This window comes from Euprymna scolopes, chromosome 6, assembly GCF_053919585.1.
Source record: "Euprymna scolopes isolate OS-2025 chromosome 6, ASM5391958v1, whole genome shotgun sequence".
In the NCBI taxonomy this organism is placed as follows: domain Eukaryota; kingdom Metazoa; phylum Mollusca; class Cephalopoda; order Sepiida; family Sepiolidae; genus Euprymna; species Euprymna scolopes.
Genome location: NC_136487.1, coordinates 142,795,179 through 142,813,374, shown reverse-complemented (window position 1 = coordinate 142,813,374; position 18,196 = coordinate 142,795,179). Strand labels below are relative to the sequence as shown.

The window sequence follows — 18,196 nt, the reverse complement described above, 5'->3', positions numbered from 1 at the left end:
CGATTAGCTCATGCCAAATACAAAGAATTCATGTGCAGAGTGGACATCCAGGTATCAAAAGAACTTTGTATTTTGCGAGGCGTGTGGACCCGGTAGTGACAAAGGCGGATGTCAGGCAGATCATCAAGCACTGTGAGGCATGTCAGTCTATCGATCCTGCACCTGAGCAATGGCAGAAGGGTCGATTGGAAGTTGAGCATGTGTGGCAACGATTAGCGATGGATATTACCCATTACAGTGGTAAGCCCTTTCTAACCCTTATCGACTGTGGACCCACTCGGTTTGCGGTGTGGTGGCAAATGACCAGGCAGGACTCAGCGAATGTTGTCCTCCAACTGTCATCTATCTTTTCTGAGCGAGGTGCGCCGGAAGAGATATTGACGGACAACGATGCTGCTTTTTGTAGCCACCAAGTTCGGCAGTTGTTGAATGATTGGGGTGTCCGACTACGACTGCGATGTGCTCATCTGCCATCAGGGAATGGCATTGCTGAGAGGAGTCATCGCAGCATCAAGAGAATTGCTGCCAGAAAGCAATGCACCATTACGGAGGCCACGTATTGGTATAACATCACACCAAAGGATGGGAAGACACTAACAACAGCACCGGCCAATGCCATACACAAATACCGTGTTAGGATAAAGGGCATTGACACTGTCCAACCAATCGACGAGGAGAGTTATAACAAATACAAGGTAGGGGATCCAGTTTGGGTTAGACCCCCTGGAAACCGGTGCACCACCAAGTTCAAGCGAGGACGAATATCTGGAGTGGTCAGCCAGCAGTCGGTCCTTGTTGATGGAACCCCACGCCATGTGCGCGATCTTCGCGCGACTAGTGAAGTACATCCCACAACTACAGAGAGCGATGAATCATCAGATGATGAGCTGCTAATGAGTGAGGTCACCGAGCAAGAGAGTGGTAGTTGTAGTTCGTCTAATCAGGCAGGATCAGAGCCAGAACCAGAACCACACTCAGAACCAGAACCAGAACCAGAACCTGAATCCGAGAGTGTAAATACCACCCTTCGCAGAAGCCAACGAACTAAAAGGCCACCCTCGGAGTGCACTCTATGTGATCATCAGATCAGGGGGGAGTGTAGTACTTACCAACACAACAAACGCCCTCATGTTTGTGCCTTGTATAGGCATGCGCGACAACAAAACTTGGGTTCTTATAAGCGGAAGTCTCGAGGTTGTCAGGAATGTACAGGCGCATGCGCAAGAGAAGGGATTGAGATAGTGGTATAAAGGCAGGTCGAGTGAGAAGGTTGTTGTTGTTGTCATTGGACGTTACAGTGACGCGTGCGTTAGCAGGTGATTAAGAGGCGGTTTATTTTTGTGTCAAGTCGCGCACCTCGGTGAAGATCATATAAATCGTTCACCTCGGTGAAGGTGAAGGTCAGACCTGTGGTTCTGCTGCAGGGATAGTGTAACACTCCCATGTATACAGGAGGTATCGTGCACTATCACACATACATACAAGGCATAAACAGCAGTTAAAAAGAAAAGAAAAACAAATAAAAAATAAAGAAATAAAAATAAAAATAAAAAATTCAAATTAGATTTTTTTAATATTATTATTTTAAAAAAAAATTATATATATATAAGAAACTAAATATTTTTAACTAAGTATTCTACTTGGTAGAAGTCGGTAATAATGCTCTGAAAGAAGGCGTTTGATGATAGGTCTACCTTACACCATACTGGTTAATCGCTAGAAATGTTGGATGGGAAGAAGACGAGGAAGGCAATTTCCCCTGATGTGTGATAGTATTTAATTCCCTCGTTCTAAGTCGGGGCAATTTCCACGTTGATATCGCAAACAGGACTGCTTCCGGTTACAAGTTCGGAGCAATATTCAGCTAAGTTATTCGTCAGTCGCCCGCCTGGCCACTTTTCGCATTCATGTTAGAGGATTTGCACTAGTCAAATTTAAATGGACAGACAGAAGTATACATTTATATTGCAATAGAGACTGCTTCCTGAAATAAATTCGAAGTAAGAATTTTTGTCTTTAAAAAAGACAAACTCACATTTCGTTCAATTCTTTTAGAGAGTTTCGGTGCCTTACACGTGTTAAGTTTGTTGTTTTTTTATTACATTTTCACCCCAAACAAGGCAAATTGCCACTTTGGTGTAGGGGCTACTATCAGGGGCAACAACTACTGGGGTACTATGTACGGATTTGGACAGCAAAATGTCGGTTCACGTTACACTTGAACTTCTGAACGTCAGTACTGTTGGGGAAGCAGGGACCTGGAATGGAATTCCAGAGTCTAGCGGTCCTGGGGAAGAAGCTATTGGAGTAAAAAGATATTTTACATCTAGGGATCTCTACAATGTGTGGTGGGATTTAGCAGCCTATCGGGTTTGTCGAGGGTGCTCCCGTTGTGGGGGCACAAGTGATTGCAGTTCGTCAGAGCATTCACCACTAAAATACTTGTAGAAAAGGCAGAAGGATGCAACATTTCGTCGATGGGACAGAGGCTGAAGCTTAGATGCCAGTTCAGGGCCTATCAGATTTGGGACTCTCTTTTGAACCTTGTCAAGGAGCGAGAGACTAGTAGCAGATGCACCAGCCCAGATATGACAGCAATACTCCATACATGGGCGAATGGTGGCCTTATAGAGGTACAGGATACTTTCGGGTGTTAGTAGTTTTCTAGCCCGGTAGAGAGAGAGCCCACGTTTCTTGCAGCGGCCCTGGCAATGCCTTCAATGTAATTGTTCCAACTCATGTTTCCTGTGAACGTTAGGCCAAGGAGTTTGAAAGATGGACTCTCAGATAAAGAGTCGTTGGCCATTGCTATAGGTGGTAGAGAGGGTTTCTTGTAATTATTGGATGAAACTAGTTTAGTCTTGGCAGCATTGAACGCGACCAACCACTTTTGTCCCCATTCCACCACAGATTGGAAGTCTTCCTCTAGTGTTTCTGCCATTTCTTTAGAAATGTGTTCATTCGTCTTCCTGTCGTGCCTGCCATAGAGTGCGGTGTCATCAGCATATATACCCATCTCAGAGGCAATTTTGTCGGGGAGGTCATCTATGAATATAAGGAACAATAGAGGTCCAAGGATAGAACCTTGGGGCACCCCCGCATTTATATAATATTGTTTAGATGTATGACCGTCGAGGACAACCTGGATTTTTCTCTTATCTAAGAAAGATTTAATTATGTTAAGTATTCTACCAGTGATACCGTATGATCTAAGTTTCCTGACGAGACCCCCATGTCATACCCTGTCAAAAGCCTTAGATATATCTAGAGCTACCGCTCTGCTCTCCCCCGCTTTGTCCAGTGAATGATATATACGTTCAGAGATTACAGTTAGGATGTCTGCTGTGGAACGGGCTTGTCTAAATCCATATTAGGACTCGTGTTAAAGTTAATGTCTAGTCGTCGGTCAGTTAGAGTGTAATGATCAGTATGGGAGTCACAGCCCTTTGCTAGTACAAACATACACGCATACACACACACACACACACACACACACACACACATATATATATATATATATATATATATATATATATATATATATATATATATATATACGCAGCATTTCTGCCCGTCTTTGCCAACAAGGAAACAAAAATAAAGAGTACCTCTTTTCTTTTTTTTTTTTTTCCTTAAAGCCAGTCGCCCCTTCTGGTCTTTTTTTCTTGCATTCATGATAATGATAGAGGATTTGCATTAGTCGCATTTAAATGGACAGACAGAATTATACATTTATATTGCAATAGAGACTGCTTCCTTATTATTATTATTATTATTATTATTATTATTATTATTATTATTATTGTCGTCGTCATCGTAGTCATCGTCGCCGTAGTACTCATTATTATTATTATTATTATTATTATTATTATTATTATTATTATTATAGTCGTCTTCTTCATTATTATTATTATTATTATTATTATTATTATTATTATTATTATTGTTATTGTCGTCATCATCGTAGCCATCGTCGCCGTAGTACTCATTATTATTATTATTATTATTATTATTATTATTATTATTATTATTATTATTAGGATTTCTCACGACAGGTCCTTAACTGTGATTACTCACTGATAATGACCAGTAGTGACCCTTAGACTTTTGGTGACAAGTTCCTTTAGATTTCAGTGACTATTTCAAATGATTTATCCTTATCGACGTTTATGATTGATTTTTTTTCACTGGCAACAACCATTAGCTTTATCGGTGATTTGCGTGAAAATAAGCCTTCACAAAGTTCCAGTGTTCTCTGCAGTCTTCCATTGAAGTTTTTTGCTTTTCCTCCTAGGTCTTTCCATTTATTTTGTGCTTCACAATTATTTTTTTAGTATCAACCCAGGCTGATTATTTTTAGGGGTACACAGTTTATAACGTTTATATCAGTTTCAGTTCTTTTGGTTTCATGTGATGGTCCTTCCATGGTTTTGTTTTACTTCTGGTGCAATTTTTATTGTGCTGGTTAGTGTTTTTTGTTTATGTGTGTTATTTCTCGCATTCGAAGATTATTATTAGTTTTTAGTTTTTAGTTTTTATTTTATTATTATTATTATCATTATTATTATTATTATTATTAGTAGTAGTAGTAGTAGTATTACTATTATTATTATTATTGTTATTGTTATTGTTATTATTATTATTATTATTATTATTATTGACTCACATGGAGCTTTCACACAAGTCAACAAACGATCTGATTGGAAACATGTGGTATTCTCTGGAAGCTGAGTGACAACAAGTCTCCCCAGACGTCCAGACCTCTCCACCTCCTTCGATAGCATTTGCAAATGAATTTGCATCATCGCAACAGCCGCTTACCATTGATTTCTCGCTGGTAGTGGCCATTGGTTTATGCTGGAATTTGAGTGGCACTCAGCCTCCTCAAGGTCCCAGTTCTCTTTGCGCTTGTCCAGCCGAGGTCTGGTTGGCGCTCGCTCCTCGGTCTTTCAGTCCTTATTGACCCTTCTCGGCCCTTGGTATCATTTTTTTTTGGGGGGGGATCGGTGATGAAACAATGGGGGGAGTGCATGATGGGGTGTAGAACTTGTAAATATGCAGTTTCGGTGTTCTTCATTCCCTGTAACGTTTATTCGTTATATTGTCTTGTATTATTCTCCGCATTCAAGGTTTTCCTTAATATTTCAGTCGTTTTCATTATCGTTAGTCGTTGCACTTTTGCAGTTATTCCTCTGATTCCAATTTCTGACATTCTTTTTTCGAAGTTTTTCGGGATTGTTCCTAGTGCTCCTACTATTATCGGTACTATTTGGACTTTCTTCATCATCCAAATCCCTTTTAACTCTCTGGCTAGCTCTGTGTATTTACTCCGTTTCTCCTGCAAAGTCCACGATTAGACAGGATTTTTCTTTCTTGTTTCTCTCTGTTTTCTGTTTTGCTTTTTTTTAAAGTGTCTCTCGCTGCCATAATTATTATTTCAGTGTTTTGCATTATGTATTTTTCTAGTCTTTTGTCGTGTCCTTCGCACAGTGAATCTATAGAGATCAGTCCCCTCCCACCGTTATATTATTATTATTATTATTATTATTATTATTATTATTATTGTTGTTGTTGTTGTTGTTGTCGTTGTTGTTGTTGTTGTTGTTGTTGTTGTTGTTGTTATTATTATTATTATTATTATTATTATTATTATTATTTCTCCTTCTCTTTAAGGCCGGATATGCTTTAACAATGCCCGACCAAATGGAAAATCAGAAGAAAACAGCGGAAGTTGTTATGACATCGGAAACAGAAATACGACCTCCAGATGGTGGTTGGGGATGGGTCATATGTTTTGCGACTTTTATGACGAATTTTACGACAACAGGAATGACGTCTTCAAGTGGAATACTTCTGCTGGGTATTCTTGATCTTTACGAGGAATCCGTGGCGAAATCATCCATTGTAGGTTCAATCTTTGCCGGTACTACAATGTTTGGTGGTATGTGTTTTATTAGAATTATTTTCTTTTTTCTGATTTAAAAATAAACTGTTATAGTATTGGTGTAATTATATTAATGATATTATGGATGTATTTTATTGGAAAAATATGTTAGTGATATAACGTTTCTGAATTTTTGAGATTCGTATTATTTTGATTATTTGGACTACTGTTCTCATTTTGAATGTTATGTTCATATTGTTTCGATCGATGTAACCTACGACCTTCTCTAAGTGTGTCTTTTCGAACTGTGCAATCATTCTGTCGAACACAGAACTCTTTCTCTCGGACTCGGAATCTTTCTGTCGAACTCGGGAATCGTTTTGTCGAACTCTGGATATTGTGAAAGTTGGCTTTCTACATAATGACAAGAAGTAAGATTGCCCATCTAAAAATCAAAGCAGGTTTAAGGCTCCTCAAATTCTAACTAATTAGAATTGTTCGCAATGATCCATGGATTAGTGGATAAACTACTTGGTAATATTTCATGGTAATGTTAGACTCTTTTGAAGGTTGAAGGTCCAATCCTCAATGCGGGCGACACTAAGAATCCAATTTCGAATTATTTATGGCTATTAACTTGTCATGGCTGACGAATGGAGAACTGCTACTAATATTTGATTAAATAAAGATTTTCGACCGAAATTCCGTGTAGATTTCAGAGTTCGACATAGAATAGCACTCAAGATGAGTACACTAGTTTGAAAAATTCAAATAATTTGTGCATTGATGATATTTGTGTTGCTACGATTATGAAGTGCATTCAATTATTATATTTCAGGAGTCAACGTGTTCTTTTTTTTTTTGCTTTGTGAATTTTTAAAAGAAAATGGCGCATTAGAGTCGAAATCTCACGATAATTTGTTTTTAATCATTAGTTTTTCGCGTTTTTTTAAGATTTTCATAATATTTCTATCAGCCTGTCTGTCTGTTTGTCTGTATGCCCGTTCCATTTTTCTCGGGAACTACTGGAATGATATGACTGAACTGAGTATGGACCTTTGTTTTTATGAGTAGCAGCGAACAAAGTATTATGGTATCCGCTTGATAAAGTCAATGGATTATAAATTTTAGCCGGTTTCAACGGGCTAAAAGTTCTAGTATATATATATATATATATATATATGTGTGTGTGTGTGTGTGTGTGTGTGTGTGTGTGTGTTTTAATCATTTACTTGAAACGTACTCGGTTTATCTGTCCCAATCATAATTGATTAAAAAGCTTGTTGATTATATGAACTATGTAAGTTTTCCAAAATGATGTTTCTCAGAAACTACTGGAACAATTTAGCTAAAATTGTGTATGAACCTTTGTTATGGTAGGGTGTAACGAACACAGTATAATACTATCCGTTCTATGCACAGTTAGGTATAAATAACGATGAATAAATATTGATATATAACTACAGTCATATCTTGCTACGGTGTGCAGACCGTTTCGATCATCTTTAATCTCATCAGGCAAGAAAATTTAAAAATTAAAAACGTACAAGACTATTTTCAATTTTAGAAAAGAGAAAATGTACTTTGCCAGACGGGCGTGAAGCAAGGTGAGTGTTCTTATGGATTTAAATTTAATTACAAAAATCAAATTTCTGTTAAAGAAGGGGGGTAAAGGGATAGTTGTGGAGGAGGGTTACAGAGAGTTAAAAAAGGGAAAGGATAACACAAAGATATAGATGGGGGTATAAATTGACTAAGAAGGAGAAGGGGAAGGGAGAAATAGGGAATAGGAAGGAGGTCGTACAAATAAAAACAGTTTACACGTAACAAAAAGGGAATGTCAGAAGGCGATATTTACTATTTCATAATTTAAGTCATTTAAAAATTTCTCGACCATGGAGAAAGTTTAACTGAGTTGGATTTATAAACACCCGACGTTTGTCGTTTAATTTTTATTTATTTATTTATTAATTTATTAACAAATTTATTAACTTATTATCTTATTTTTTATAAATTATATCCGGATTACACTGTACATTAACACAGGATCTAATTTGGGACCAGAAAAATCTCTATTATATCCAGTTTTCCTATATCATGGTCTCTTATATCCGGGTTACACTGTATCGTTTGTTGTTTGTTTCGTTTGCATTTTTTTTGTATTCGAAGCTTTTATATATTTCCAGGTCCATTTGTTTTGATATTGATTATGTTTAAAGCAAGCCATCGACAGGCCATGATGGCCGGAGGATTAATTGCTGCGGTGTCGTGTGTGTCCAGTGCCTTTGCTCCCAATGTAGAAACTCTAATCGTTACATATGGCATATTAACAGGTAAGAAATGTTTAAAATATCATAAAGCATAAAAATCATAATCGTGTCATTGTATGTATTAGAATAAACTCGTTCACATTGTATTTTGATTTTTTACTGTTTTAATGAAATTAATGTTGCTTATTTACATTATTGTTCTTTTTAAACTAACGCATTTCAGGTGAAAACATTATTACGTAATTACTTGTACATTTCAAAGCGAAATTAGTAAACATTCTCAAAAATTACAAAAAAATTATCTAGTAGAAAATTAATTATAAATAAAGATAGAATTTATCGAATTACCAAGTTTTATCGTATTCTTTAAATTTGAATATTTGCGCGACCAATTCAGGAATAAACAAAGGAGATAACTCTTACTTAAAATAAGGGTCCGCCATATTGAAGCAAGCTATCTGAGAACGTAATTGCGGATGATATTTGTTTTATTTAAATTACTTCTAACACGTCATCTACTCGATAATTTGTCGTAATTTTTCAAAATTTATGCTAATTTCGCAATGACACTTAAGTACGAAATTATGTTTTCACCGGAAATGTGTTGGTTCAAGAGGTCACAAATGTAAACAAGCGCTAAATTAACTTTTACTTTAATTTAAGAAATTTTTTTTTTTTTTTTTTTTTAGGATTTTCTGTAGCAATGAACTTTTTCGCTGCAAACGTGATGTTAGGATGCTATTTCTCTAAAAAGCGGGCACTTGCTTTAGGGATAGCTGGAAGTGGAGCAGGTTGTGGCGGCATCTTACTGACGTACTTAACAGAGAAAAGTATCTCATTCTACGGCACACGAGGAACATTTCTTTTAATTGGCGGTCTATTCTTAAACTTAACAGTCTACGGAGCCTTGTTTCGTCCACTTAAACCGGTCATAAAAAAAAACTCCAAAATTCCAGGTAAGTATTCAATTGTTTCCACACACACACACACACACACACACACACACACACACACACACACACACACACACACACACTTATATATATATATATATATATATATATATATATATATATATATATATATATATATATATATATATAAAGGCTTTCTCAAGTCTTGACAGACTATGGATACCCATTGTAAGGGTGCCTGCGCGTGAAATTTTTGTGGCAAGAGTTGCACAATCTCCAACCACACCTCTCCTGAGTCGACATTGTTGAATACCAGCGGCAAGTGGAGTTTCAGGGCGTCTGGAAACAATGCCAAGATAAGCGGGAATGGTCATCTATCTGGTACTAGCCAGGCTCAACGTTGTTTAACTTCAGTAAACTGACGAGAACCGGCCCTTATTATTTCCAATAGAGGTAAACGAGATCCCTGTAGGTTTGTTCGGAACCGTTTCTCTTTAGAGGCATCCACAAGATGCTATTTTTTTTTTTTTGAGGTTGACATGTCAGCTTTTGATATCTCGTGTGGGAAGTTGCGAGGAATTAACTCTAAGTCTTTCAGTGCCGACTCAGATAAGTAAAATCCCGATGTCTTCTCTGATACATAAATGACTTGTTTGTTTTTTTAAGGCCAACTTTAATACGTGTAAAAATCATTCGCTTAATGTACAGTAAGTCGTCCGTGATCTTACGTATTCAATGGGTAGTTCGTATTAGCACGTCGCTAGTGCACCCCAATATTTCCAGTATTCCAGAGCCACTCGAATATGTTTGAGCACCAATATCCGCAACGTCTCGGATATGGTGCATTCGGCGGCAAGCCCATCCCCCCTTATCTAAGGCGTGCCCAAATTCGGCATGAGACTCCGGTATCAAGGATACTTCGACTTTTATGTAGGGTGACGGTTCAGGGAGGGACTTCTATTGAATCTACCTCTGCTCGATGCAAGATGTGGTATTGCTGCTAATTTCTGTCTTCGTTCACCAAACGATGATCTTCCCCCCTCATCCTTCTCTGCTGCTGCTAAGTGTTTTTGACTGTTCTCGTGTTGAATCTCTCGTTGACTCTGTTATCAACCTCTTTGGTTTTCTACACACTTTCTTAAGTGTCCAGTAATTCTGCAATTATGGCATCTGAGTTCCCTCGTCGGACAGTTCTTCCGTCATTTTTACACGGTTTATTTCGAGTGGTTTTGGGTTCCTCCCTCTCCCGAGAGAAATCCTTCTCGGACCTCATTGAGCCTAACGTCGAACGTTCATTTAGGCTGATTTGCAAATCCATCGACGCATCCGTTGTCTCTAGACTAACCAGTCTGTGGAATTTCAGTTCCACTGTTGTCAAAATATTGGCTTCGGCCAACAACGTGCACTGGTATTCTGTATTTGCTAGTTCAGCTACGGGTTAGCCAGCCACCATGTTCTCCGAATACTTTATAATTAGTTGGGAACTCTCATTAGGACACTGGACAGTAAAATTGCAAAACCTCGCTTGGAAAGCTCTGTTAAAAACTGTGCATGACCCTCTCGATTTTGCTGTCTCGTACTGTAGAATCTATGCCTGTGTACCTCTTAATGTAAACCTGTGTACCTCTTAATGTAAACCTGTGTACCTCTTGGTGTAAACCTGTGTACCTCTTGGTGTAAACCTTTCAACGTAACGTATATGCTGTAGCAGTGGCTATATTGAGAATTTTGGGCCCTACTGGTTCGAACAAAAGTTTGTTTCCATCGTTCGAGCAAGCTGTTCTTAATTCGTTGCGTATTTTCACAAGGTAGGTTAAACTGCACGTTTGTCTGTACCCGGTATATGTGTCGATGAATAACGCCCAGTCCCTCGCGGTGTAACCATTTTCGATCACACGCCTGTCTGTTTTAGTGTGGGGTCATTTTGGCACATTTCCCTGCCGCCGCGAAGATCACTGTTTTCTTCCTGTAAACTTATCAACTGCTAAACAAGTTGCAAGTAATGTTCGTCATCGCGCTGTCCTGGCGCCAATTTCAGTAAATAAAAATAAATAAATCCCGTAGAAATGGTTCTTGTTTGTAGTGCCATGTAAAGTGGATTTAAAAGTCTACTGACTAATATACTAGCGTTGAATTTATAACACCGCATGACAACCGGTGTTCCATTTTTTCCCGAAACGTCTCATCGGTCGTTCCCATTCTCTACAACTGTCATGAGATTGCATCATTATTATGAGGACAGAAGTCTGTTTGTAGCTTTTCTCATGAACCTCAAGGTGTCGTTTAATAAGTCTCCAGACTTTTTCTTTCTGGGCACTTTTATTGATAAAATTGATATATTAAAAACTAGTCCCCCTCCCCCGAGTAATCTTCTTCGACTACAATGCACTTGTACGGTTCCAAAACCTTCTGGAAGCTCCCATGTAAGTCCTCTTGTGTGAGCATGCCGCTCGTCACAGCCTCTTTCATCAATCGTCCCATAACGACAGCTTCTAATGTTTTCTTTGAACTTAGGGAATTACTGAAAGTCACAGGGGACAAGGGTTATGACGTCTTTTTCTAATCTTCTCTGAGCACCCTATGGGCATACTTCGCGCAAATCTTCAGCATCTTCAGTTATCGCAAATAATCGTACGTAAAGTTCCCACATTGACATAAAACGGCACGTATTTTCTCAATAGGCACACGACATTCGTTATCCATAAAATTCTTTATTTAACCAATCAAATCTCGTGTTCTTACTTCCTTACGCCTTCACAGGCTTTCTTATCATCCTTCACAGACATTCTTCCCTCCTTGAATCTCTCATGCCACTCAAAAACCGATGCTCAATATAGTCGAAAAGCAGTCAGAAACATTCCATACGTTTCTTTGGCATTTTTGCAAGTTTAAAACAGAATATTATTGCATATAGTTCTTTTAAAGTGTCCTCGCGTTCAGATTGCATTTTGGAAATTCACTTGCTGTGACAATGAGGTTTTAGTAGGGTGTATTCCAATTCCTGTTGTAGCTGTTTATTTGAACTTGAAATCATAAAAAAATAGTCAGTCATCTCAAAGCAATAACATACTGAATTTTCAAGAGTCTACGACAATTTTAAATGCCTGTACAAAAAACGTTTGGAAACTTATTGAAGGCACCTTTTACTTTCGAAATAATGCAATAGAAATGTTTATAATTGAAAAATTTGTGAAAAAGCACGGAATTTGGATGTTTATTACAATTTTCAGAGCATCAAATCCATACATCAAATTTGGAATATTTGTTTGAATATTGAAAAAAATTTCGACATTTAATAAACCTTTTAATATCAAATTAAAATATCGATTCACAGCATGACACTAAAAGCTAGTTCAAAACATGAGACGGTGTATACAGGAAAAAAAACGTACCAGATTGGATGACAAAAGGTAAGACCACACTGATACATAAAGACACAGAGAAACGAACCGCCTCCAGCAACTATAAGCTTATCATGTGCTTATCACGATGTGGGAAATACTAATAGCACAACTGAGGGAACAAATTTACCACTCCCTGAATAATTGTGGACTTCTACCCGAAGAACAAAAAGACGCCAAAAACGAAAAAGAGAAGCACATGATCTGATATATATATATATATATATATATATATATATATATATATATATATATGTATATATATGTATATATATGTATGTATATATATATGTATGTATATACATATGTATGTATATACATATATATATGTATATATATATGTATATATATATGTGTGTATATATATATGTATGTATATACATATGTATGTATATATATATATATATATATATATATATATATATATATATATATATATAGCAGATCATGTAAGGGTAAATAGGATAAATAATTTAGCCATGGAATGGATAGACTACAAAAAATCGTACGACAGAATGGATAATAGAATGCTTAAAATAAAATAAAAATACCAAGCAAGATTATCATACAAATAGGCATTATTCACTATCAACATTACTGTTCATCATAGCTATGATGTCCCTGAACAATATATTGAGAAAGTGCTAAACCGGGTACATGTTTTTCAATATAGAGAAAAAAATGAACCAGGACTGTAGGGACAAGAGACACTAATAAGCACTATCAGGATTTTCAGCTAGGATATCCAAATAGTGTTTGGTGTGGAAAAGCGCACACTACTAGTTATAAGAAAGGGAAAGCTGGAGACGCAAACGGCATTGAACGACCCAACCAAACGGAGATGAGAGCATTAGGGGAACAAGACGACTATAAATACTTGGGGGCTCTGGAAGCAGACACCATCTAAGCAACAGAAATAAAAGGGAGAATTGGAAAAGAATACTTTGGGAGAACAAGAAAACTCCTGGAAACTAAATTATATAGCATAAACCTATTAAAAAGAATTAATATATGGGCAGTATCACTAGTAAGATACTCTGAACCGTTCATAGGATGGACCAAAGAAGAAGTGAGACAGCTCGATAAGAAGACTAGAAAACGCATGACAATGTACAAGGTACTACACCCAAAGATGATGTTGACCGACTCTATGTCAAAAGGGAAATACGGCGGGAGAGGACTGGCTTGTATAGAAGATTGTGTGAATTACACAAAAAAAAGAACTAGAAAAATACATAATGCAGAAAACCGAAAAGATAATTATGGCAGCGAGAGACACTGTAAAATTCAACAAAACAAAAAACAGAAAGATGAAGAATAAAACGAGAAAACAAAGGGAAGAGAAACAACTACACGGAAGATTCATAAGGATGACAAAAAATGTTAATAACGAAAACACTTTGACGTGGATGCAAAAAGGACACGTAAACCGAGAAACTGAATCCCCAATAACTGCAGCACAAGATAACTCGATAAGAACCAACCACATCTAAACAAAGATCGAAAAAACACAAGAAAACAGCAAATGCAAACTATGTGGACAAAGAGACGAAACGATAAACCATACAGTAAACGAATGCAGCAAACTGGCCCCAAAAAGTACAAGAACAGGCACGACTAAGTAGGAAGGGCGATACACTGGAAAGTATGCAAACAACTGTGTTTCGAACGCATAGACAAATGGTACAAGCATAAGCTGGCAACAGTACTTGAAAACGAGAATTGCAACATCCTATGGGACATGGGCATACAAACAGATAAACCTATCAAAGCAAGAAGACCGGATGTCGTAATAATTTATAAGAAAGAAAAGTTCTGTCAAATCGTAGACTTTGCTATTCCAGCTGACCACAGGACGAATATCAAAGAAAAGGAGAAACGGAACAAATACACAGAGCTAGCTTGAAGGCTGAAAGGGATGTGGATTATAAAGAAAATCAAGATAATACCTATAATAGTAGGAGCACTAGGAACAATTTCGAAATCCTTTTAAAAAAAAAACAAAAGAATGTTAGGACTTTGAATTAGAGGAATGGCTGGAAAGATACAACGAAGTACAATAATGAAAACAGCTGAAATATTAAGGAAACCCCTTGAATGCGTAGACTGATACACAGGAGTCACATATGCGGGCCAAACAAACTGCTGCAGAGGAAAAAATGAAAAAGCGTTACATGAAAACAAGAATATTGAACCTGCATATCTATAAGTTCTCTATCCCCTCACCTATCCTCTTTCCATTGTACTATCACCGACCCCCCCCAAAAAAAAGAGTGATGCCAAATAGTCGAGAAAGTTCAAGGAGGACCGAAAGACCGAGGAGGGAGAGCTGACCAGACCTCCGCTGGACAAGTACGAAGATAACTGGGACTTTGAGGAGGCTTATTGGCACTTAAATTCCTGTGAAGACCAATGGCCGCTGCCAGCGAGAAATCAATGGTAAGCAGCTGTTGTTGGGTTGACCTGTTGTCACTCAGCTTCCATGAAAAACCACAGGTTATTTTGATAGAGAGATCTTTGATGACCTGTGTGAAAACTCCGCCGTAGTCGCCGCCGCCGCCGCCACCACCACCACCACCACCACCACCACCACCACCACCACCACCAAGAACAACAACAACTACAACAGCAATAATAATAATAACAACAAAGATAATAACAACAACAATAATAATAATAATAATAATAACAACAACAACAACAATAATAATAATATCAACAACGATAATAATAACAGCAACAACTACAATAATAACAACAATAACAAAAATAACAACAATAATAACAACAACAGCGATAAATAATAATAATAATAATAATAACAATAATAATAATAATAATAATAATAATAATAATAATACAGCGGAGCAAATACACTAAAGTTGCCAGAGAGCTCAAAGGGATTTGGAAGATGACGAAAGTAGGAACACTAGGAACAATACCGGAAAACTTTAAAAAAGAATAGGGGAGATTAGAATCAGAGGGATGATTGATAAAATACAATTGTAGTAAAAACGGCTGAACTATTAAGAAAAATCCGCCAATGCGCTATAGACACAAACTGGACAGAAAATGCTACAGATGTATAACACAAAGGAGCATCACATGGAAACTGTATAATTTTAAGTTGACCTCCCCTGCGCCCCAACCTTCCCCAATTTTTTTTTTTTTTTGTCACCAAAAGATGGCACCACATCAAATAAGCGAGGCGGGTCAAGGAAGATGGAAAGGTCGAGGAGAGAAAGCACTAGCCAGACTTTAGCTGGATGAGTGCAAAGAGGACTGGGACCTTGGAGAAGCTTATTGCCACCCAAATTTCAGTGATGACCAATGGTCGCTATCAACGAGAAATCAACGGTAAGCAGTTGTTGCGATAACAAAAATTCATTTGCAAAGTTTATAAAAAGAGGTGGAGAATACTGAACATCTGGGGAGACTTATTGTTACTCCACCCCCAGGGAATGCAATAAGTTCTTCTCAAAGAGAGATTTTTGATAGTGGCCTATGTGACTACACCTAGTAAGTAAATAATAATAAGCGGAAAAATATTTGAAACGAGGGAGAAATTGTAAGACGTTATTGTTTGCGAGGGATTTCTTTATGTACTAGCAAGGCTACCTGGCGTTTCCCGGAGTCTATAAACAATATGAGAGTTAAATAGTCTGTGTAAAATCTTTGTATTAAAACTTCTATCTCTTGTCATCTTCCTGATCGTTCTTTTATCTTTATCACTTTCGTTCTCCCTTATTTTCCTACCATCTCACCAACTTTTTCCCACTTCTCCTATTTTAATGTGTTGAAACAATGTATATAATTCACTTGCTATCCTGTTCAAATGTAATTTTACATTTATTGTCCCTGGACAAGATTGAGTAGGAAAAAACACAATGACATTCTAAATGCCGGGTACTTCCTTCCCCCACCACCAGTTTTCACAATAATGTGAATAGAGATAATGTTGCTAATGAATACAGTCTAAAGAGATTTAAATGTGATTTAACTAACTTCAATCAACGGATAATGTACAATGATATATGTGGAATTCTAAAAAGGGATCCATGCAAAACAAATGCTGGTCGTAAACAAAATAATTTTTCCCGAGGTTGTTCTTATTTTATTTCATTGACAAATTAATGAACATTTCAAACCTTAATCAATAGAAACAGTCATATATAGTATAGATACTTTTTAATGTTCGCGTAGCTATACTGCATTAACTGTCTTCACCTTTATCTCTCTCATGCCTTAACCTCTCTCTTCCTTTTCTCACCCTCTCTCTCTCTCTCTCACACACACACTTTCCTTTCTCAGAATCTGTAGATTGTTCTGATCGTATTCGTACAAAAATAAACGACTGTTTGCCCTATGTTACGTTTCCTTTGTCTGTTATATACGATAAAATATTTTGAACATTTTACGTTAAATCAAACCTCGAACATGCTCATATGCTCGATCACAAATGAACGACCAAGTAAAAAAAATCAATAAAAACTGTATTTCTACACAAACGTTGCGCGAGCCATTTATGCGTATTGGTCTTTCATTCACAGTAACTTTTTGTCGTTGTTCATGAATGGCCGCGATTCCCTCGTAGTTTGATTTAAGACGAATACTCATGCTCGAAAACAAAATAGAGACTTGCTGATTTTTCAATGTTTTCTTTATAAAGGTGGAGTTTACTCACGATGGGGGGGGCGAGACCACGTAAATTATTCACTCATTTAATTTTCTTAACTTAATCTTAAGGATTGAAATTGAGTGACTCATACGGGCAAAATCTCGAGGTAACATTCGCTTAGATTCTCTGCATTGTCTGCACCGCTATTTGATCGAAACTGATTGTAAACTTTCTGTTCTCTCGGTACTATGCATGATGTCATTTCTATCATCATATCGTTCGAAAACTGCATTTCTAGCGCGTTTTTCTTGAAAACTAACCTTTGACCTCTGCTTCAGCCACGCCAGCTGCAGCTAGCTATATTTTCGTTTAACGCCAGATTATCCTGACATGTACTCCTACCATGGAGTATTGCTGCCACATCTGAGCTGGTGAATCTACTATTAATCTCTCCCTCTTTGATAGGGCCTCAAAAAGTCCTTAATCTAATAGATCCCACTTTGTCAACTAAGCTCCAACCCTTATCCAATCGCCGCAATATTTCATCATTGTACCTATTTTACAAGTGTTTTACTAGAATAAGCACTGATGAACTCGTTGTACTTGTGTCCTCTCGACGTACATATCCCCAACAACCCCGCTTAGCAACAAAATCATACCCCTTCACTGTTGATGTCCCTAAATGCCAGAAATATTTTTACTCTAATAGTTTTTTTACCTCAAACAGCTAAACTTTGGAATTCCCTTCCTGCTATCTGCTTTCCTAACAGCACTAATATGCAGAAGATTAAATGTAATGTAAATCAACATCTTGTTTATCTTTCTTCGGCATAGTCTCAAATAGTAGCCCTTTTAAGTCCAAGTGGCGATATGACTTGTTTGGGTGAACATGAGTAAAATAAAAACTAAAGTGACTCTTGAGATAGTCATACTCGTTAACGTAACTTCCGTAGTGTTGCAATATATAAGACTTTAATTTACTTGATTCACTTTTAGAATTATTTGATTACCAAATTTCCATTGCCCATTGTCTGTTGATTGATGTTAAAAATAAAAATCTTATGCAAACCATTGCATTGTAAAATATCTGCAACCTCGTGTGTTTTAAA

General features: G+C 37.2%; 1 protein-coding gene across 8 annotated transcripts in view; it reads left to right on the top strand.

Moving 5' to 3' along the window:
- LOC145278014 (monocarboxylate transporter 9-like) overlaps positions 1 to 18,196 on the top strand; it is a 215,576-nt gene that overhangs the window by 174,639 nt on the left and 22,741 nt on the right. For all 8 annotated transcript variants that reach the window (XM_080130201.1, XM_080130199.1, XM_080130197.1 and 5 more), the window contains 3 exons: positions 5,674 to 5,941; positions 8,071 to 8,217; positions 8,844 to 9,110. In XM_080130201.1, the coding sequence (XP_079986327.1) occupies positions 5,692 to 5,941; positions 8,071 to 8,217; positions 8,844 to 9,110 (664 nt within the window). In that variant the 5' untranslated portion in view covers positions 5,674 to 5,691. The remainder of the gene's footprint in view (positions 1 to 5,673; positions 5,942 to 8,070; positions 8,218 to 8,843; positions 9,111 to 18,196) is intronic.